This window comes from Cucurbita maxima, unplaced genomic scaffold (genome assembly GCF_002738345.1).
Source record: "Cucurbita maxima cultivar Rimu unplaced genomic scaffold, Cmax_1.0 Cma_Scf00007, whole genome shotgun sequence".
In the NCBI taxonomy this organism is placed as follows: domain Eukaryota; kingdom Viridiplantae; phylum Streptophyta; class Magnoliopsida; order Cucurbitales; family Cucurbitaceae; genus Cucurbita; species Cucurbita maxima.
This window is the reverse complement of record NW_019272023.1, coordinates 2657734-2679966: the sequence shown is the minus strand read 5'-3', so window position 1 is coordinate 2679966 and position 22233 is coordinate 2657734. Positions and strand designations below refer to the sequence as shown.

Below are 22233 nucleotides of genomic sequence, written 5' to 3'. Positions count from 1 at the left end.
TTTTTTTTTTTTTTTTTTTTTTTTGTCTAAATAAATTTTATTTCCTAACTCATAAAAAAAAATCTATACATTTACCGATTTAAGTATAACTCAACTGATGTCAACTAAATGGGGAAAGGATGGAGAAGCCTTTTATGTGGTCCCCACCTCCTATTTAAATATACTCTGTGAAATTTTTTATTTATTTTTATAAAAATTAACGCATATATTTCTTTACTAAGAATTATGAAAATTAATGTAAAAATATACTCCGTAAAAAAATTTATTACTTTTGTAGAAATTAATGCAAAGATTTTTCGTTAAGAGTAACGGAAATTAATGTACATTCACGAGTAATTTTATATATGGTATGTTTCCTGTCACCGCCTCCAATTTAAATATGCATTGCTACAAATTTTTTCATTTATTTTTACAGAAATTTATGCAAAGATTTTTCGCTGAAATTTTTTTATTTTTGCAGAAATTAATGCAAAGATTCTTCGAACGTACATTCACAAGTAAATTTATATATGGTATGTTTCCCGTCTCCACCTCCTATTTAAATCTAATTTCTGTAAAAAAAATTATTTATTTTTGTAGAAATTAATGTCAAGATTTTTCGCTGAGAGTAACAAAGATTAATGTACGTTCACGAGTAATTTTATATTTGGTATGTTCCCTATTTCCACCTATTTAAATCTGTCACAGTGAAAAATTTTATTTATTTTTGCAGAAATTAAAGCGGAAATTATTCACTTAAAGCAACGAAGATTAATGTATTATTTTCCTATTAAAGTAATGAATTAATGTCTTTAAAATCATAACTTTCAACAAAAATCAAATGCTCGGTCGTATTTTTCCAAATTATTGTTAATTTATCAAATGGGATATAACTTAGATGGTAGAGCGCTTGCTTAGCATGTGAGAGATATGAGAATCGATACCCTGCATCTCCATGATGTCATTTCTTTTTCAAAAAACAATGAATTAATTAATGTCTCTAAAGACGTAACTTTCAACAAAAGTCAAATGTTTGTTTGTTTTTTCTTAAATTGTCATTTATTTATTAAAGAGGATGCAGGTATAGTACTTGTTTAGCATGTAAGAGATACGGGTCTCTGAAGTCATTAACTTTCAACAAAAATCAAATTTTCGGTCGTTTTTTTTTTTAAAATCATCCTTTATTTATTAAAGGGGGTGTAGCTCAGATGGTAGAGTGCTCGCAACGTGGAACGATACCCGCATCTCCACGTTTCTTTTCTCGATTCATTTTTATTTTTGAAAGAGTATTTTTTAGACCATTTTTATTTATTTAGCATTTTTTTAATAAATAATTTGTAAGCATGTATAAAGGGTGATGGTGTCCGATAGAGCGGGAGTTCGATCGCCAGATGCCGCAAGCCGGATCAAAAAAGTGCTTGAAAACCAGTGAAGCCGAAGAAGAAGATCTTACGAGTGGTCTCCTTCATTGCGCTCACCTCGTCCTTCCATGGCTGACCTCCCTTGAGCTTGCGAGCATTTCTCTCTCCTGCAAGTTCCTCAATGCCACTTCCAAATCCATCACTCTTCGCCGGATTCTCGACGCTTCTAGATCAATCGAGAACATCCCCATCCCATTCCACCCTTCAATCAACGATTGCCCTTACGCCTTCTTCATCTACACCCCCACGAGCATTATCCCCGATCACCGTATCGAACGCCAATGCTGGGGTTCAATTTCTGATTCACAGTCGAGTCATGTTGGGAGCGAATCGATGAGTTTGGTCGATGATTTGGGCGGCGATGTATCTGGATGCGATTGCGAAAATTGCGGGGAGTATGAGTTTCAATGCCCCTGTTCGAGCTTGGATGGGTTGGAGGATGTTGCTACCGAGTGCGGACCACGATGTTCTTGTGGGCTGGAGTGTGAAAATCGGTTGACTCAGAGAGGAATTTGTGTTCGATTGAAAATTTCGAGAGATGAGAAGAAAGGATGGGGTTTGTACGCAGACGAGTTGATTAAAAAAGGGACGTTCATTTGTGAGTATGCAGGTACATTTTGATGTTCATTTTGTGGAATTCGTTACGATTTTGCATAGTTGTTCTTCCCTTTCTGCCTTAATCTGGTTGAGTGGCTGAATTTATTATGAACATTAGAGTTAAAGGTTGCATACAGTCCTTGAATCCCCTCGGTAATCAGTCCATATTACGCCATGAAAATACACATATTCTTAGTTGAAGTCCTGAATTAATGCTTAAGGAACTGCTCATCTACTTTTCAATTTGCATATTGAAGAAGTGAGTTTCAACTTATAAGATTATATTTTAGTCAAGTCCCAAAATATATGTACATATTTCTTACGTTTCATTGGTTTTCTAGTGAACCAGTGTTCTTGGTCCAACTATGAGCTAAACAAAATCTCTCTTAAGCTAATAGAAGAATTAGGTCTCATTGTTTGAATCTTGAACTAATGTTTAAGAAAACTACTCATATACCTAGTATGTACATAGAATAAGTTAATTTCATCAAAATTAGTTTGTATATTGAAAGTTTGCAAACCCTATTGAAACTGAAAGAATGTTTTCCAGTTTCGTGGAGCGTAAAAGTCTGCAAAGTGAGGAGTAGTTCATATTAGTCCACAAAATTGCTTCTATATGAGTCGATTGGATTCCTTCTCCATTGATTTGTTTATGAGGGTAATTACTCAAGGGCACTTAAATAGATGAAAACTGTTTGCTTTCTGGGAAAAATATGTAGATGATGTTTGTTGATCAGATTTGTGGTTCATGTAAGTGAGTACTGGTTTAAGGTTTTAGAGTACACACCATGTGATTGAAATAATGTTCTTCAATGCATTGAAGATCTCTAAACTTGCTGCGACTAATCTTTGCATCCAAAAGGTGAACTTTTGACCACCGGAGAATCAAGAAGGCGGCAGAAAATATATGATGCTCGTGCTAAAGGTGGACGTTTCACTTCATCTCTTCTCGTTGTGAGGGAGCACCTTCCATCTGGAAATGCTTGTTTGCGAACAAACATCGATGCGACCTGGATTGGGAATGTCGGGCGGTTCGTAAATCACTCTTGTGACGGAGGTAATCTAGTAACGAGACTGGTGAGAAGCACAGGCGTTATGTTGCCTCGCCTTTGTTTCTACGCTTCACGAAGCATATCAAAAGATGAAGAGCTTACATTTAGTTATGGTGATATTAGAGTAAATCCTGAAGGTTTGAAATGCTTCTGTGGTAGTTCTTGCTGTTTGGGAACTTTGCCTTCAGAAAATACATAGTTTCATGAGTGAGAATAGAAAGGGAACGGGAAGGAAAGGAATTGAGAGTAGTTTGTGTTCATTTCTCCTCGTATTATACTTCATTTTAGATAGTTAGTTATGCCTAGTAACTTTTGCCCTCCCGAACATAGCTCTAGCAGCACTGATAGTGATATTAGAAACTATTGGCTTCCCGAGCATAGCTCAATGGATAGTAGCACTGATAGTGATACTAGTAACTTTTGCCATCTCGAACATAGCTCAATGGATAGCAACATAACTTTTGTCGTTGTCTTCTCCTCCATGTTCTTAATGGCATATGTTAGAACTTTTAAAATGTCTTTTAGTCCTTAAAATTTTTAAAAATAACTACATTTCGAGTTTACTATTCTCGATTTTACGTTCTCAAAACCCATTGATTAGAACTCGTTTACTCTCCTAAATTTGGAATAATTTTCATCCACAAATCTAGAGTAGATCAGGGGAACAATCCTTTGTTCCCTTGATCCGAGGCATGACATGATGACGGGCAACGAGTGGTAGATGACAACAGAAAGCGACGTGGCAACAAACGACAAGCACAATGGTAAACAACAACGACAGTTTGGCCCATGGAGGAAGTGAGAGAGAAGAAAAAAGAGCCATCTCAACAATCCAATTACCAAAATTTACACATCATCAAGGATTTAGAGATCATTGAATACCATTTTCAAGCTTCAGAAACCACAAAGGCTCCTTTTGAAACGTAATGTACATGAAAGTACATGAAAGTTCATGAAAGTAGTCTTCGTATGAACAAATATATTCCCTGCAGTTCCGACCAAAAAGTAGGACTTCTGAGACCATCTTCTTTCTACTCAGCAGCAGCTCACCAGTGCTTTGCTCCTTGTTTTTCTCCTGCTACTGCTGCATTTCTGGACATTTGTATCAAGGATTCAATGGGGGGAAAACCACAATTTTTGTTGTCCTGGAAGAATTTCCAAACAGCCAAATAAGTTCGAGAACCGACAAGAATTACACTACGAAGTTGTCGACCATATTTAAGATTTACAATAGCACAGCTAAGAACTTGGTAGCAGATGTAGCAAGGAAAAAACATATTGGGAAGGACAAGCAGATTCACCTTGGTAATTTTCAAGTTGTGAGGCACTTGTACCACCAATCCTCTTGCTGCAGAATGAACACTAACATACAGTTTTGTGCACAACACCATTAATATACCAATCTGAATTCATCCTTTTCATTCACAAAGTTTGGTGTTGGAGATACTACTAAGAACTCAACTGCTTGTGCTTTTTGTCTTCTCTTTGTTTATAGGTCTGTCTTTCGTTGCAGTCGCTTCTTTCCGTATGAACTTCTTCTGCAGTTTTGCAGCGTCCTCCGATGAACTACCAATTGGTGCAAGAACACCTTTCTGCACATTACTCTGTTCCATGTTCTCCTTACCAGCTATCTTAGAGGTACTTTTATCAGGGCCCTTCTGCATTGCAGCCTTGTTTCTGGAGGGGTTGCCTGTGTTATCCTTTGAACTGGAATCCCGGTCAGCCTCTGGAAGCAACGCTCGACGGCTAAGGCGGAGCTGACCCTTTTCATTTACCTGTATCATTGGGAACTTATAATCTATAATCTGATGATCGAGTCGATTTCATGATTATAAGTTCATTCTATATCGGGCCAAACCGAAATAGGGCTAGGTTATATACATTCTAACTATGAAAAGGTATTTAAATAGATACTATGTTTACATATGGATCCCTCCGTCATTACAATCCATTTAGGATTAGGAATGGATTAGGAATAGGCGTACGGACCTGTTTTTTACATATCTCTCCTTATTTGGGACCCTATTCATCTCTTTGGGCTTCTATAGAATTGAGAAATAAGTTTGATTTTCCATCTTTTTGATCTTTTTGATCTTTTTGATCTTTTTGATATAATAGTAGGGAATCCTCCGGATAATTCAAATCGAAGCAATTGAACGTCCAACTTGGACCTATATGATATGACCGAACAATAAAAATACTCTAACACTCCACCGTTGTCATCAACAAAATACTCTTAACACTAAATAGGTACAATACTGTCCCATCAGCAAAAACTTTCTTTAAAGAAATTAAAACTAGTGGGTGAAGCCTACAAAAGTTCTAACATGCAAACAATCAATTCATACAATCTCAGAACAGTGGCAAGGGCATAGACTCTAACCTCAATGACTTTGACATCGATTTTGTCTCCAACTTTAACAACCTGCCACAGAAAAGCTTTTTATCTTTAGAGTATAGAACTTTTGACAGAAAACATTGACAAAAGGGTCGAACCGAAGAAAAAATGTGCTTACATCTTCTGCCTTTGCCAACCAATCTGAGCTCAGCTCACTAATATGGCAAAGTCCCTGTATGAAAACTTACAAGAGACACAAGTAAAGGGACCATCTAGTTTTCATAACATGAAAGGAAAAGGGAAATAAGGCGTCAACGATACCTCTCGTCCAGGTGCTATCTCAACAAAAACACCATAAGCAGCAATTGTCTTGATCTCACAGTTCCTGGAAGGAAAAAGAAGGAAAAAGTCCGAGGTCATACTCCAATAGTTTTGTTTGAAGAAACTAGCAAATGTTTAGTACAGAGGACACAGCAGCAATTGATATATTAATCAGGACGAAGCTCTGTATACAAGAACTTTGTAAAGCAGGAGATTTGTAGAAACAATGTTTCAAGGTAACATACGATTTCCAATTGTCTTTATAAATTTTTCCATTAAGCTCTCAAGTCCAAAACGATTACATTATTATTCGAACCCGTCTTAGAGAATTCTCTCCTTCAATGTTTAGACTACACCAAAAATAGTAATGTGTCCCAACTAGAAGTCCTTACTTATGCACCTTCCTTGAAAGGAAAACAGTGTAAAGAATTATTTAGAACAGTAATTACCTATAGATATCACCAATAGTTGGAACCATTGTCAGATTGCTAATAATAGCTTTGCATTTTTCCAAGCTTGACAAATCATTTGCAGTAATTTTAACCTACAAAAGCAAAAGATATCAAAATTGCAGTCAAAAGTCACAGCCGGCTAAGTTAGCTAACAAATGAAATTTATCTGAACATACAGTCCCATCGTCTTGAGTGTCAATAGCCTCGACTCGTGTTTCCTCTATTATGCTCTTCACCTTTTTTCCGCCAGAACCAATGATTAGGTTTATTTTTTCAGGTAGAACCTATCAAAGAATCAGAAATGAGAGAAGCAGTAAATTTCAAATTTTATTATCATTATAAGAGTATTGTATTTCTTCTTATACTTCTATTATTATCACATGATACACAATAAATTACATCAAAGATGTGAAGGAAATTCAACAATTTGATATGGGCAGTGGACAAACCTTCATGATATGAATCAATGGAGCATACTGTGAAAGCCTTTTCGAAGGAGGAGGAGAAGACTTCAACATTTCAGCTGTCAATTGAAAACATACATTAGATATATCATACACTTCAAGAAAATCATAGAACTTTACCAACTTACCAATGTCATCGATCACCATAAATTGGTGATTAGAAGGTCAGACAATTAAAATACCTTAGATACTGTTGAGACTATCCATTTCATGTCCACCACCTTTGTTGATCAATACAATCTAACCGGCACTCTCATTTGATTGGACCAAGCTAAATGGTTAGAAAATAGTGAAGCGGACGAAGAAAAGTGGAAACAACAAGAAAATTGTGAGATCCCACATCGATTGGGGAAGAGAACGAAGCATTCTTTATAAGGGGTGTGGAAACCTCTCCCTAGCCAACGCTTTTTAAAAACCTTGAAGGGAAGCTCGAAAGGGAAAGCCTAAAAATGACAATATCTGCTAGCGGTGAACTTGGATTGTTACAAATGGTATCAGAGCCAGACACCAGGCGATGTGCCAGCGAGGAGGCTGAATCATAAAGGGGGTGGACACGAGGCAATGTGCCAGCAAGGACTCTAGGCCCGACAGGGTGGATTGGGGGGGTCCTACATCGATGGGAGAAGGGAACGAGTGCCAGCGAGGACGTTGGGCCCTGAAGGGGAGGTGGGGAGGAGAATGAAGCATTCTTTATAAGGGGTGTGGAAATCTCTCCCTAGCAGACGCGTTTTAAAAACCTTGAGGAGAAGTCCAAAGAGGACAATATCTGCAAGTGGTGAACTTGAACAGTTACAAAAATAGATTTGAGGGTGGCTTGGTCCAATCTAATGAGAGTGCATTGATATAGCTGGTGGGGTTGGCAGTAAGAAAGTGGGAGGGATTGAAGTAACTGAAGGAGAGGAGAATAATTCCATTGATGAAAGGAGGTTAGTTCCAAGGAAGGTAACTAAAGAGACTGGCTGCATATCACTTAAGGCAATTTGTCCCTTAAATGATTAAGGAAGAGGACCTTTTGGTATAGTTAGTGAAGATCATGATATTAGGAAGGGAGCCTGTTGAGAAAATATACGATCAAATGGAAAGAAAATTACTAACCAAGAATATGTTTACGGCCATCCTTTGCTTGCAGGAGCGCCTCTCTCATAATGGGTATAGTAATGCCTCCCACCTATCAAATCAACACAGATTCTTATCTTCACAAGGACTTTTGAAGCCTATCAAATGAACATATTATAGCAAATGACACAATAATTGCCAAATCAGTAAGAAACTGGGATAAAATCTAAGAATAGCATACCTTTATATCCATCTGAAACGCTGTTATGCCCGTTTCATTACCAGCTACCTGTAAAACACCAATTTTATGCATAATTTTTGGAGTTAGTAGCATTGGTTGTAACATTTTTATAGATATGGGAATCTTGTTTTGAGTCAAAAATCAACTAAAGCTTTAAAATAATACCTTGAAATCCATATCTCCAGAAGCATCCTCGGATCCTGTTATGTCAGACAGAATAAGTGGAGTTCCATCTCCCCCAAATTCCTTTGTATCATTAACCAAACCCATTGCTATTCCAGCAATTGGACACTTAATTGGAACTCCAGCATCCTGCAGAGCCAATGAACCCCCACAAACGGATGCCATGCTAACATGAAAAAACTAGCAAATATTAAAAAATGAATAGATCTTTAAAAGAGTTCTCAAAATTATTGACAATAAAATGAACAAAGATAGTACAGTTTAGATGTTTTGGAAGCATAAAAACACTCAAATCAACTAACCTTGAGGAGCCATTGCTTTCAGTGATTGTACTCTCAACACGTATGGTGTACGGAAAATCATCTTCAGCAGGTAAAGATGGTTCAAGTGCTCTCTCTGCAAGCGTACCGTGACCAATTTCCCTTCGACTAGGTGCACCAATACGCCCAACTTCTCCGACACATGATGGGGGAAAAGAGTACTGAATATGGAAATGAGTTATTAGTAACAATCACCTTACATTATTAGAACTCAACACCATCTTAATGAGGTATTTAAAAGCAAATACGATCAGGCAATTCGTCACACCTGATTTGATAAATTGGAACAAGAAAAAGAAATACTTTTGACGTTTAAAGCAGTGAACGTCATTGATCCTTTTCTATCCCCTCCCCCCACCACCACAAGAAAAAAAAAAGGGAAAGCAGTGAAAGTTTTATAAATGTAGAAGTCTACATAGCTACCATTGAATAGATTGAAAACTTGATACATAACAACCTACAACATACAGAAGAAGAAGAAGAAGAAAAAGATTTTAAGCAACCTGAAGGTAGAACCTTTTCAACTCATCTACATCAACAAGGTTGTCCACTCTTTGTGCCATTTGCTTATCCCCGAGCGTAACCACTGCAAGTGACTGAAAACAAAAGAGCACATAAATATTGAAAATTTGATGCATACCAAGGGGCAGGAGCAAGATTTACTTGCGTTTAACATCTTTCCACTCCCTTGTTTTATTTGCGGTAGGACCGGGACTTAAGAATTTCCTTAGTTTCACTAATTTAAGATGGAAAGACCAAACCAAAAAGAACTATAAGATTTTCCAACTAAAAAACCAAAAAAGACCGGTTTTTTGGAATGGACTCTCATGCCACTCTTCTTTTCTAGATATGAAAAAGAGGAAGCAAATCCAAAGAGGTTACAAAAACGACCTTTGATTGATTTGTATTAGTGAGAAACAGGTCTGTACATTCACGACAAGCTGGTACTAAACAAGCATAGTATAGTATAAAAATAGGTAAGGTAACACACACACATGCACTAATGATTGCCACAACCTGAGTTTCACCACGAGTGAAAAGTGTGCTGCCATGCGCCCGAGGAAGTAACCCACATCTTGAGTTAATTGGACGTATCTCAACTGGTGTCCTCCCATCGCTTCTTATTCCACCCTATAGCAGTAACAAGCAGAGAGAATATGAAAACATTTCCATGAGAATAGTTTTTTTTTTTTCTCTTTTTCTAATATACGTGAGTGTTTGGGGTTAGCTTGTGCATGTTTACGATATTTTCATAGGACAACTATTTGACTCTACTACAATTGGTATTAAGAAAACTAATAGGACATTAAATCCTAGGCACGTGGTCACCATGTATTGAACCTATTCCATCTAGAGTTGTCTATGGGGCAAGGCAGGGGCAAGGCAGAGATGGGGAAGTCTTTCCTGCCTTCTATTTCAATCCCCATCCCTACAAAATTTTCCATTTATTTTCACAAGGATCGAATCGGAGATTCCTCTCGGAGAATTTTTCCCTATATATACAAAGAACTTTTAATGGATAATTTACATTTTCCAGTATAATTTCTATTAAAAATGTAAAACATAGAATATAGAGCAATCGTACCTCCACAATGCGTCTCCTGAGAAAATTGGATGTCACTTCTTTAAATACTAATTTTACGTCTACCACGGAAAAGAGCTATAAGAAATAGAATGATACGGTGTTAAATAAAACTACAAAATATATAAAATCAGATAACGAATGAATGCAAATAACAAAAGATAATTAATCTGAAACAGGGCAACCAAATGAAGACATTTTCTTAATAAAGATCCATAATAATAAAAATAATAACTATCATTATTATTATGTTATTGCTATTTTTTTCTAATGTTCATTTCAATAGATTACAATCAAAGGTTTTGTACAAAATTAATGAAATAGAAAGAAGATACTAGGACTAGATTTTTGTTGAAATAGGAATTTTTTAAGAGATTTATTCCATGGTCGATCTACTTGATACAATTAAATGTTCACAAACTAATTACAATCATTTTAAACTTTCGGATCTAATTAGACGTATCACAAAAGTTAAGGGACTAAACTTGTATTTTAACCAAAGATAATCATCAGATAACAAAATGAGGCAGTATGAAACAGAACATTAGGCAACATCTATGTAAGATGTATAGGATTAGAAATAACTATATATGATATCCATATTAGTGGAACAGGAGAAAACTAGAAGAGATCACAAAATATTATATAAAAAACGATTATAAGTAGGGTAAAGGAGCTGAGCATTACTGTTAAGATAGGCCGGCGTGTAGTTGGTTTAATATGGACATCACCTTCATCAACTTCACCATCCACCACCACTTCATCATCCTCATCTTCATCCTCCACCAAATCAGGTATAGGTTCGAGAACTTCTGAAGTGGTATCTAAACTGACGTACCCTTCTTCTGTCAATATGGAAATAACCTTTTCTTCTAATGATAAGAGAGCCTTTCTACGGGGAATTTTGTTTTTAATTTCCAGGACTTTTTCTAACTCTTTACCAGCAATTTCCTACAAAAAAATATTATTTTAGCAATCATCCAAGCATACGAATAAAGGGAATTTTACAAAAGAAACGGACGTGAATGATCAACGGAATGTCTTCCATTTTAAATCATAATAAATTAGAATTTGCAGTGTATGAGTTCAAGTTCACCACTAGTAGATATTGTCCTATTTGGGTTTTCCCTTCCGGGCTTCCCTTCAAGGTTTTTAAAACGCGTCTGCTAGGAAGAGGTTTCCACACCCTTAGAACGAATGTTTCGTTCTCCTCCCCAACCAATGTGGGATCTTACACACAGCTTCTAAGGGCGTGAGACTTAGAAGCTTCAATACTAGGAGCAAACTAATGTGTATTAACACTACCATCATGTGTTTTTTTTATAAGAAAATTACAGACACGGAAATTATCATTAACATGAAAGTTCTGTAAAAATACCAAGTTATTAGCAGTAGGATCACACTCTCAAACCCATATGCAGTGTACACAATGAACATAATTTTTTAGGAAGGTAAAGAAGATTGCCACAACCTTATTCAGTGAGAGAGGGAAACAAAATACATACTTCAACATGTTCATAGAGCTGAGGAGGAGGAAGCTTAATGGCATCGAGCATTTTTGGTTTCCCTCGCTCCCTTACTAACGCATCCACCTCCTTGCAAATTGCTATTACAGCATTCTGAAATCAAGAAAGAGTTTTGTATTGGTATTCTGGGTACCTAGATAAACTATCTTAAAATACAGTAATAGGCTACATACTTAAAGTAAGTATACAACCTGCCCAATTTCTACAGCTTGGAGCAACATCTCTTCAGGTAGAAAATTACCATAGCCCTGCATGGATATTTTAATAAAATTTGGTACTCTAAGCACAATGAAAACACAAGTTTGTAGATTATATCAATATTTTAACACTCGATCACTTGTGGGCTTGTAAATTTGTGGAAGGTCCAAAAAATGGAAATCAATATTAATGGAGGAGGAAATGATATTCCAGGAGGTTTGAACACCAAACCTCCTCCTTTGATACCATGTCAAATCACCAATCGACTATGAAGCATTTAACCTAGCCTCCTCTCTCGAGATTATTATCATCATACTCCTATTTAATCAATGTCAACTGGAATAATTATAAGCTCCTTCAGCACCGAGTGGAGCTTATTTCCCTTTTTTTGAAATTTTCCTGGATGAATTATGTCATATTGAGAAAAAATAATAATAATAAAACATGAAGAACATGCGAGCATAATATTTATTTCTAAATATATCTCGAATGAAACGTAAATTGTACTGAAGGATTTATGGAGAACAAAGAGTAGGAACATAAAAATCACCCTTTAGGAAAGCTGAAAAAAATGGACTTGCCTCTATCATCAATATTGCACTATCAGTGCCAGCAAGTACTAAATCAAGCTCAGAGTCTTCCATCTCTTTAGTAGTTGGATTAACAATAAACTTGTCGTTAACAAGACCAATTCGAACTCCAGCAACTGCTTTTGAATTAGGAACTTCTGAAAGCGCACTGTACATTTTGAACCATAACGATTTAAAAAATGGAATACCGAAATGAAAATGTATGTACAACATAAATGTTTGTAGAAGAAGTCATAAAACAAAAAGATAACAGACTTACACTGCTATTCCAGCTGCTGTAATTGCCAAACAATCAGGAGTGTGCAGACCATCATAACTCAAAACCTATAAGAAGATGTAAACACCAACCGTTATTGTCGATGAAGAAAAACCCAATATGATAAACACTTTAGCTTATACAACTACATCAGCTATTGAAACTATTAGTTACAAATAATCAATTACAAGACTGAAAATTCCTTTGAGGGAGCGAATACTTGATTCTTGTACAACCTTATTTTTAGGCCTCACTTCTTTAGATGAGAGATGATTTATTAAATAAATATATTACAAAAGTAAGCCACGGAAGTTGTACAAAAGTTCTCAAATTGGCATGTATAACTATGAGAAAAAGTACTAGAAATTTCACTAAATATCTCATGCAGATTATCTCTTATATTTGAGATGATTAAATAGCCATAAAGCTTTCACTTCGAGGACAACTAATTTGTTTATCCCAGGGAATATACAAAATGTTTTAGATGATCCAAATTGAAACCTAAATGCTTTGAGATGGAGTGCAAAGTAATAAACTTATCAAGAAAATGATGAAATGTAGATAAGTAGTTATCATAAAATGAAATATTAATAGTAGTGTTGAGAGATACATGGTCAAAGTAGCAATGAAATGCTTTACCCAAACATATGGGATTGATTATCAACAAATGTCAGCTCATGTTGCTAAAATCAACTCCATTAGAATTTTCTTGTCTCCCGTCACTAATTTAGATTGGCCTCTCCACCCACCCCATGTGAAAAGTATTTTTATCACGAAGAAGAGATTTTATGAGTACCCCCAAGATCCAATATGGAACTTGAAAATAATAAAGCCTATAGATTAAAGAGATATCTATATCGTCCCAAACAATCTCCAAGATCATGGTTTCAACATTATTTTTAAATTAAAAATCTAACTTTCAGGGAGAAGAAAGAAACGAATACACCAGAGCAGCAAAAAAAGAAAACAAAAATCCCGAAAAAGGAGCCAAGAATAAAAACCAACAAATAAAGTACAAAATAAAAATCTCAGAGGATTCAGTGTTTTTGTCCAACAGCAAGCTAAACACATCTGCAATTAAAAAAAAAAAAAAGTAGCCAAGTAGTTCCCCTGCCCGAGGAACTTGGAGGATTCGGTTTGAATGATTTGTTTTAGCTAGACTCAAGGCTTCACAATCTCATTTAATCTTCAAGCGTTATTTTTTCAAATTGAAAGGCTTCATCCACTCTTCCTAATTTGTTATGTTCTACAATCTAATTTTTCTTCTCTTTTCCTTTTCGGTCTTTGAGAGCTTGTATCCTTTAAGCATTTTTACTTATTTTCCTTAATTAATGATAATTTCATATCTTGAAAAAAAAAATTATGTGCATTTAACTCCAAACATCTCTGAAGAACCCTACACCATCCACCTGTTCCTTTATACCCAAATGTTACACAATTTAGTTATTAAATGGTGTAGTTAGATAACAATAGTTGTCAACTAATGCAGTTGAGTCAGGTTTACACGCAAGCTAACTCGACCACTCAAGACATCCATATAAAAGCCGTAGCTGTTATAATATGTCAATTAGTTGCTCCCATAGATGGTTGTCAATTGGGTAGAAACCTTTAATTAAATGTGGCTGTACCCTCCATAAGGCTACAATCATTTTGCGTGTCTTAGATGTAAAGAAATGAAAATCTACTTTGGTCACTTCTTAGATTCTTTGTTTCTCTTTGAGCCTCAATGTCTGGACCTTTTTGTAATTACTCATTAGGTCTCATTTTACTTTACTGGAGCCCCTTTTCGTGGGCTTCTCCCTTTTTGTACGTCTGTGTATTTTTTCATTTGTTTCTTCATTAAAGTTCGGGTTTCATACAAAAATAAATAAATAATCAAATGAAAATTGATAGCATCATTAACTCATACCCAAGATAATATCTGGGTTTCATGGTAAAAACCTTTGGGCATAGTTGGACGCAAAGGCCTATCAATCAATCTACAAATGAGAACCTGAAAGAAAAATAATAATAATAAATAAATAATATAATAGAAGGACGAGAAGAAAATAGATTTTTTTTCATGACAAACAGAGTAATTTATCAAATGAAATATGCAATGTAAGAAGCCTCAGAGAAAAAGGGTTGCAAGGGCCACCCCGGTAACTACATATGGAAGAGACTCATAGTTACCAAAATGCTTATCAGAGAGCCCAGAAGGAAGCCTCAAGGAACTAACTCTCTATTAAAGAACAGATTCTGTTCAATTAATCAAGCAAAAATTATACCTAATCTACCAAGATTTTTGCCAAGGATCGAGATCAGAGGAAAACCTATATAAAGAAGTTATCAATTAAATGCAAAAATAATTTGGAGGGGGAATAATAATAGCAGGTGGCACAATAAATCCATGGACTGAACAAAGAAATACAAGACTTGATCATTCCCCCCGGGAGAAATAAACGAAAGAATCTACATGGCAATCGGTTGAAAACAACTAAGAAGAAGGTTAATAAGTCAAAACACTGAAATCAAGCTAAGAATCAATTAAGTCAATCAAACTTGAGTCGAAAACAAACGACTTGGGAGAAAAGCAAATTGATGGAGCAAAGAAGATGAATATGAATTTCGGTTTCTTCAACTTCAAGAGGGGAAATGCGAGTCAAATCTGAGGCATTATTAGGCTAAAGTACAGTGGTTGATTTTAGTAATCCAAGCAAAAAACAATAAAATGGTTCAGCCAACAATGGGAAAGAAAGTTGCGCATTTATGAATGACCAAATGAATGACAAAAAAAATATCGCTCTGAAGGAAGAAAACTCATTATCAGAATATTGAGGAAGAGTGAGGAAGTTATTGAGAGAGAATGAAACCAGTTGTGTGCTTTGATGGTTCTTAACCTAAAAGCAGAAAATGGAACAACTTAAAAGCATTCTATATTGAAGACAAGATGCATGCTAAAAGGCAAGGTCTCCAACGTAATTATAGGCAATAGAATTGGTGAAGTGAAGTGCCAAAGTTTCTTGTTAAGCCTTTGGGTTCGACAATTGTACCCCCAATTACCTAGTTTGGGAAAACTAATTCACGGTAGAAGTTGATGCATCAAACACAAATATTTGAAGGGTTTATTTCAGAATAAAATTACGTGCAATGTTTAGAAATGTATAACTATGCACTGACACACATCTTGTTGCGCTTATTCTTGCAACTCCTTTTGCCTAAAATATGTGCTTCTTATATTTTGCATCTTATCATGATGAGAATAGCTCAAAATGTAGCCCATGATTAACCTACATTGCCAAACTTGTCACAAGAAAACTTAAACTAGAAAATTATGATCATATTTAAAACAATGTTTCGTTTGAAAATGGAAAAGGAAAATAAATTTAGCAAACAGACTACCTCGTGATCTCTTGCTCTTCCTTCGCGTTTGAAGAATCCTCCGCTGCGCCAGAGGTATAAACAAGGTAATGCATCAAACTAGAAGAAAAAAATAACTACAGAAAACAAGTAGGAAAGAGTGCAATGCAGACCTAGTCCGACCTGCTGCAGAAAAACGTTCTTGATAATTAACAAAAAGTGGAAAGAAATCCGAAGGCTCGCTTGGTATATCAGCCAAACAAACAGATGTATAAACAATCTGAAGATATAGAAATCAAATGTGTTAGTTTCTCCTAATCAACTAGTTTGCAAGAAAGAAAAAATAAGTAAAAAACTAGTTCCTTGTGCATGTAGAAACAGAATACCTAAAATAAAAGAACCAAGAAACTAAAGACAAACAAACTATAAATTTAAAAGAAAGGGCTCCAATTCAATTACTAGATCCAAAGAGGGGAATTGAACCTAGCCAAGGCTCAAATCTCTTCCCAATACCTCCAAATTGCTAAAAGCCCATCCTATTTCTGTCAAGCCAAATATTCCATGAGACCACAAAAAAAAAAGTAGCCCACCATCGAATCGATCCTATCTACGAAAGGCAAATAAACAGTGCACCTCCTTCACCCTAGATCCCCACGCAAACTACTATGAGCCAACTACACTCTAGACATATCCAGAATGCTATCCCAAATTGCACCTCCAAATTGAGAATCCCATAAAATATGCTCTCTTACAAATGTTGCATCACTAAGACCATAGAATAACAAGAGACTACATATGGATGAGGTCAATAGTGATAATCTCTTGTGCTAGACCTGCTAAGCAAAAACAAAACTGACCTTCTTGGGATACACATCTTCCAAAGTGGGGAGAATAAAGAGGGAGTGGAGAATGGGGCATGCATAATCGATAAAAGAATGAGCTACAAGATACTGTCATTAAAGCAACAGCAAGCAAAGAATTATATGAATTTGAAATTCATCTTACGGTTTCTCCATCAGTTACTGTAACAGCACCACTAGCTTGTCTCCCCATATGGCCCGTCTCGACCAAAATCTGAAAGATTCATAATGCAGAACAAAAGTTCCAGTAAAGACGCACATTTATGGAACATTCTCGTCCAGACAACCAGATAAAAGCTACAATTTTGGATACAGACAAAGAAACTAAAGCAGAGTGCAAGTACAATAAGACAACAAGCTAAGTGGTTCTACTAGGTTGGCCACATCCATTGGAATGGCCGGCCTCCCTCCATTAACATACATTAACCAAACAAAAGCAAATTACTTAGAGCTCACAATAAACTGAAGAAGAACTCCCCCAACCCCCATCCCCTGAATTTTCAAGTTTGCTCTCTCACTCACAAGCTTCTTTCTTCACTCAAACTTATTTAGCTTACATCGGTTAGGAATCACAAACCTCCACAATGATATGATATTGTCGCTTTGAGCATAGGCTCTCATGGCTTTACTTTTGGTTTCCCCAAAGGCCTCGTACCAATGGAGATGTATTCCTTACTTATAAACCAATGATCAACGCCTGTATTTCAACAATCCTCAACAATATCTCCATATAACCTGATGGCAGAATTTTATATATTTCAGCTAACAACTCTCAGTCACTCACTTGCATTAACTTGAATTTACACTTCTTATTTTTACATAGGCAACTGGCTCACATAACACTCAAACAACAAAAAAATTCTTTTGGCAACACATGTACATAGATTTAAAAGGTTCTCCATACAGTCCACAAAATAAAATAATCCACATAAACCCACTTCCATAAACTCCTCGTTAACACATTAAAGTCGCCGAAAGTAAAATTTCTCAGACTTACATGTCTATCCCCAACAGGAATTTTGACAGAGAAAGGCCGCAAAGAACTGGGTATTCCATCGCTCGCCGCAACCGAGTCAGGTTCCGCAGAATTCGTAAGAGCCCGGGTGACCAAACTCTTACCATTTTTCTTACTGCGAAGAAGCGACAGAGAGGACAGCTTCGGTTTGGTGAAAGCATGGAAGCGAGGGCAATAGGAAGATAGAGAGATTTGGCATGTCCCAGAATGAGAGAATTCGGGTGTGTGGGAATAGCATGGTCGGAAATGGAGGCCGCAAGTGTTCGCCAACATTGTTGATCTGTAGCTGCAGCTGCTCTGTGTTGTTCGAGAAGCAGACAGAGAAGGGGAAGAGAGGGAAGATTGTAGGATTTTATCCACTCCCAATTGACGGCTCGCAAAATTGCCTTATCGATTCTTTAGTGCAATATTTTTGGAGGGAGTATTTTATCCCGTTTCAAATGCTGGAACAGAATTAGGTCAATTTTATATCAACTGTATTTACAAATTGTAAAATTGTAATAATTTGATGTGATTCCTATTTGATAGAGGAGATTTCTGAAAGAGAGCTCGACGAGAGTTGTGTAGCGCGGTGAAATGTTGCACGTTGGGGTTTTTGCCCCCTGGTCTTCATCCGACCGGGGGAGGTGAATTGATTATCCACTCTCTCATTCAAAAATGGTCAATAAAACCTCTAAAATAATTATAAAATAAAATTTTATTATTTTTTTTAATACACTTATCATATAATTATTACATGCTACTAAACTATTCTTTATCATAGATATATTGTGTCTAATATTGAGTATATTAATTCAAAATATTTGTTGGTAAAATTTTATAGGTTCGAGGTCTCAAAATTTGTAGAGATCAATTTTTATCGGGAGGTATCTTATTCTTATGGATTAACCGAAAGGGCACAAGCTATAATTTCTACGTGGGGTGTGGACGGGTTTAATCCTTTTGTTCTAGATGAAATAGGCTCGGTACATAGGGCATATTAGCGAGCCTATTCCATCTTAGTGTTCATCCACCCCAACGTCTATACAAAAGATTACGTATGGAAAAATTAGGATAGAAAAATTGATGAATATTAAAAAATAATAACTTTTATTTTCATTACTAATTTATTGCTAATTGTTTAGCATGTGGATAATGAAGCCTTGAGATATGTGCAATATTACTCAAAAGTGGATATATAATGGCGGCTGAAAGAAACATTGAATGTGGAAATTTTGGGCTGTAAAAATAATAAAACAAATAAAAAAAAACAATTGGATAATTAAACTAAATATTTAAAAAATTAATAAAAATCATAAAATATACATTGAGAACTTTAAATTAGAGTAGAAAACAGTCAATTTCAAGTTGTCGGCCACAGTCAACAATTCTTATCTTGAAAGACAGTTTGGTCGGCAGTCAATTTTCTAATACCAAGAAAACTGAGGCCCCTTTCTGCAAAATTTAGAAACACAAAGGACCATTATACAATTAATCTTCATGGATCAAATTACTCTTAACCAAGTGGGATTAATTTACAATAAACTAAGTGTAATTGTATCATAATCTTTTGAAAAATACAATTACATTGTAATTTTCTTTTCAAATGATTCTAATGGGAAGAAGCGAAAGCTTGCAACAGCCTTAAGAGCAAAGAGGTCAAGTAGATAGCCAAAAGGCCTCCTCCCAGGACTGCATCAAGCCTCATTTCTCGCCTCGGCAAGGCCACAAGTGCCCAAAGCAACCCGCCGACTAACAGCCCCAATGTCTCCATGACATACGGGTCGGGAGGGATGGCGATCGACTGAGGATACTTCTTCCACGATGCGCCGATGAGGGACATTCCGAGGCCGAACAAAGTGTTGAAGATGGGACCGGCATAGCAGCCGGAGATGGCGATTTGAGCGCCTCGCTGCCCGCCGTTCAATGCCATGGTCACATTGGCAACCAAATCCCCAAGAGAGTTTCCCCAGGCTAGGAAGGTAAGTCCTAGGATTGAAGGGCTTATGTTCATTATGTAGCCAAGTGAAACCAATAGGCCTACTAGTTCCTGAGCTAGAATATAACTCCATGTCAAGCTCATGGTGAAGCCAGCTGCTAGCCAAGGAAACAAGCACTTCTTTGGTGGGGTTGAATTCTCAGTTGTTGCAAATGCAACAATCCCAAAACTAATCCCGAGCAGCAAAGCGACGACGCAGATGATTAGGTTCGACTGTGTTGTCTCGGTTTGGTGGTGAAAGGTCCATAGAACAGATAAGAGAAGGGGAGCCAATATCACTGAAGCAACTGCATATGGTCTAGACCAGTTTTCTTCAGCAATGGCTGGAATTGTCAATCTTCTAGGCAAGTAAAGAGGAATCTCAAGAATGCGAAGGAAAACGAGACAAGAAGGCGATAACCTTGGACAAAAACAGAGATCGTATACATCAATCCTAACATCATCGTTGTCGTTGTCGTGGTCATCATCGGTGTACCGTGATTCATTTACATCCTCAAACTCATCCTTTGGTGGCTCTTTCAAAAGGGGCTCACAGATATCACTTCTAAAACTCAACCATTGAGCATGGGAGACATAAACAGCTAAAACATAAACAATATACATGGAAGAAAACCCAATGGCACCCCATAGATTGATATGGCCATGAAGCAGTATGAAGAAAACAGACAAAAGAACCAAGAGGAAGAACAAAACATCTCTAATGAAGCCAGACCTATTCACCTTAACTCGTCGCCGACGCAGCAAAATGCTTATGATTCCGACGACGACACAGGTAACAAACGAAGCTCCACCAAGAACAGTATTCAATCCAATATCACTAGTTCCATCCCCCATAAAGGCAACAAGGCTAGCAAAAACATCAGGTGCCCCATTGCCAAGAGAAAGCAGAGTAACACCGGCAATTGTAGGGGACAGATTCAACACTTTTGACAAGCTCTCAAGGGAAGAACAAAAGTATTCAGAGGCAGTATTACCCAGAAGATAGAACAACACAAGAAGCCACAGAAACAACAGAGTATACCCCAGAATGCTAAAACTTCCATACTGACAATAGAAAATGTAAAGATAATCTATATAGCCTTGGGTGTTACAAGGGTTGTTGGATTTAAGAACAGAGCACTTAGCTTCAAAATCAGTTAGACCAAGAAAACTCCGGCAATCATCCTGTGGGCTTCCATGGATTCTTCTCGAGCTTTTGTTAAGAACGTGGAAATGGGATTCTGGAGAATGAAAACGAATGGCAAAAAAAGTACAAGCCGCCACTGATAGAAACGAGAGATTCAAGAAAATGATAAAACCCCTCTGCTTGAAGAGAGAAACTAGGACACCCATTCAAGAAAACGAATCAACAAAGCCCTCTCTCTTTATCTCTATCTCAAGAACTAAGAAAATGGGAACAATGGTCCATGAGTTCAGTCTCAGATAAGTGAGTAATTGGCAGATATATCAAGAACAGGACAGAAATCTTGAACAAAATCAAAATTAAAAAGAAGGGGGGAACCAACTCATTCCGGATTCCGCTTCCAATTCAAAGACGTGGGTGGCTTTTGTCGTTTAAGCCAGAATGAAAGCGTAATGGAATTGAGTAGACGGAGCAGTTTTATCCACATGCGGAACCGTTTGCGGTGTTCATTTCTGTGTCGCCATTCGATCAAAATCAAAATCAATCAGTAGAAACGAGAAGGGGAAGATTAAAAAGAAAAAAGAAGGGGAGAACCCACCTGTCAGACGCTCGCATTACCTCCTCGTGAAGAAAAGCTCACCAAAAACGAAGAATCGGATCCCTTCGCCTGATTGGAGATTACGATTACGCGTTTCAGATACCCAAAACGAGAGGATTAATTGCAACGAACCACGAATCCGTGTTAATCAAATTCGCAGCAACAAACATTGACTCCAATGTGTGTGTAAACGCGACTTCTCGATATTCGTGGGGTATTTTTCACTTTTTTACTCCAGAATCGTTTGGGACGCGCTTTAATTTTTTTTAAATATCATTTTTAAATAAAAATTATTAGAAAGTCAATAGAATTATGTCATTAAATATTAAGTTTTTTTTTTCTTTTTAATTTTTTAATTCGGGAACGAAAATAGATGCTCGATAAAATTTAAGAATCAATCGGATAAATCAGTTAATTAAATATATATATATATATATATAAAGTAATAATATTATTAATATTTAAATAATATTTGAATCTTGCTATTTTGGTTTATGTTCATTTTGGTCCTTATAAATTTTTTAAATAATAATTTTATTCTCTGTAACTTTTTTTAAATAATAAATTTAGTCTCCTACGGAGATAAAGTTTGAGGGCTAAGTGTGATGTCCCACGTTGTGCGGAAGAGAACAAACCATTATTTATAGGGGTGGAAACCTTCCCTTAGCAGAGGGGTTTTAAAGCCTTGAGGGAAAGTCGGAAAAGGAAAGCTCAAAGATGACAATATCTACTAGTCGTGGATCT

At 36.5% G+C, this 22233-nt stretch overlaps 3 protein-coding genes across 7 annotated transcripts; 1 reads left to right on the top strand and 2 right to left on the bottom strand.

Annotated features, from left to right (window-relative positions):
• The first annotated feature begins 1353 nt into the window (after window positions 1-1353).
• On the top strand, window positions 1354-3484 carry LOC111482325 (histone-lysine N-methyltransferase SUVR3). 2 transcript variants are annotated; one of them, XM_023128058.1, is made up of 2 exons: window positions 1354-1998; window positions 2860-3484. In XM_023128058.1, the coding sequence occupies exons 1-2, from the start codon at window positions 1371-1373 to the stop codon at window positions 3246-3248; spliced, it is 1017 nt and encodes a 338-aa protein (XP_022983826.1). In that variant the 5' UTR covers window positions 1354-1370; the 3' UTR covers window positions 3249-3484. The 2 variants fall into 2 exon arrangements, with proteins under 2 accessions (XP_022983826.1, XP_022983825.1); XM_023128057.1 differs by having other exon boundaries at window positions 1354-2010.
• Window positions 3485-3894: 410 nt separating this feature from the next.
• On the bottom strand, window positions 3895-18198 carry LOC111482241 (probable polyribonucleotide nucleotidyltransferase 1, chloroplastic). 4 transcript variants are annotated; one of them, XR_002718166.1, is made up of 25 exons: window positions 17773-18198; window positions 16921-16989; window positions 16089-16195; window positions 15958-16000; window positions 14486-14569; window positions 12580-12644; window positions 12312-12468; window positions 11724-11780; window positions 11512-11625; window positions 10694-10957; window positions 10010-10084; window positions 9442-9555; window positions 8928-9020; window positions 8407-8585; window positions 8087-8270; window positions 7922-7969; window positions 7720-7792; window positions 6610-6683; window positions 6337-6444; window positions 6158-6252; window positions 5709-5772; window positions 5566-5619; window positions 5433-5474; window positions 4351-4824; window positions 3895-4194 (listed from the first exon to the last, which is right to left on the bottom strand). XR_002718166.1 is itself a non-coding variant. In XM_023127935.1 (24 exons), exons 1-24 carry the CDS (start codon window positions 18061-18063, stop codon window positions 4507-4509), a joined length of 2772 nt encoding a protein of 923 aa, XP_022983703.1. In that variant the 5' UTR covers window positions 18064-18198; the 3' UTR covers window positions 4350-4506. The 4 variants fall into 4 exon arrangements, 1 of the variants encoding a protein (XP_022983703.1); XM_023127935.1 differs by lacking the exon at window positions 3895-4194 and having other exon boundaries at window positions 4350-4824; XR_002718169.1 differs by lacking the exons at window positions 15958-16000; window positions 16089-16195; window positions 16921-16989; window positions 17773-18198 and adding an exon at window positions 14889-14985.
• A 1038-nt stretch (window positions 18199-19236) lies between these two features.
• Window positions 19237-21730, bottom strand: LOC111482263 (cation/calcium exchanger 2-like). The gene is made up of 2 exons (XM_023127966.1): window positions 21490-21730; window positions 19237-21403 (listed from the first exon to the last, which is right to left on the bottom strand). The coding sequence occupies exon 2, from the start codon at window positions 21098-21100 to the stop codon at window positions 19382-19384; it is 1719 nt and encodes a 572-aa protein (XP_022983734.1). The 5' UTR covers window positions 21101-21403; window positions 21490-21730; the 3' UTR covers window positions 19237-19381.
• Between the last annotated feature and the right edge of the window lie 503 nt (window positions 21731-22233).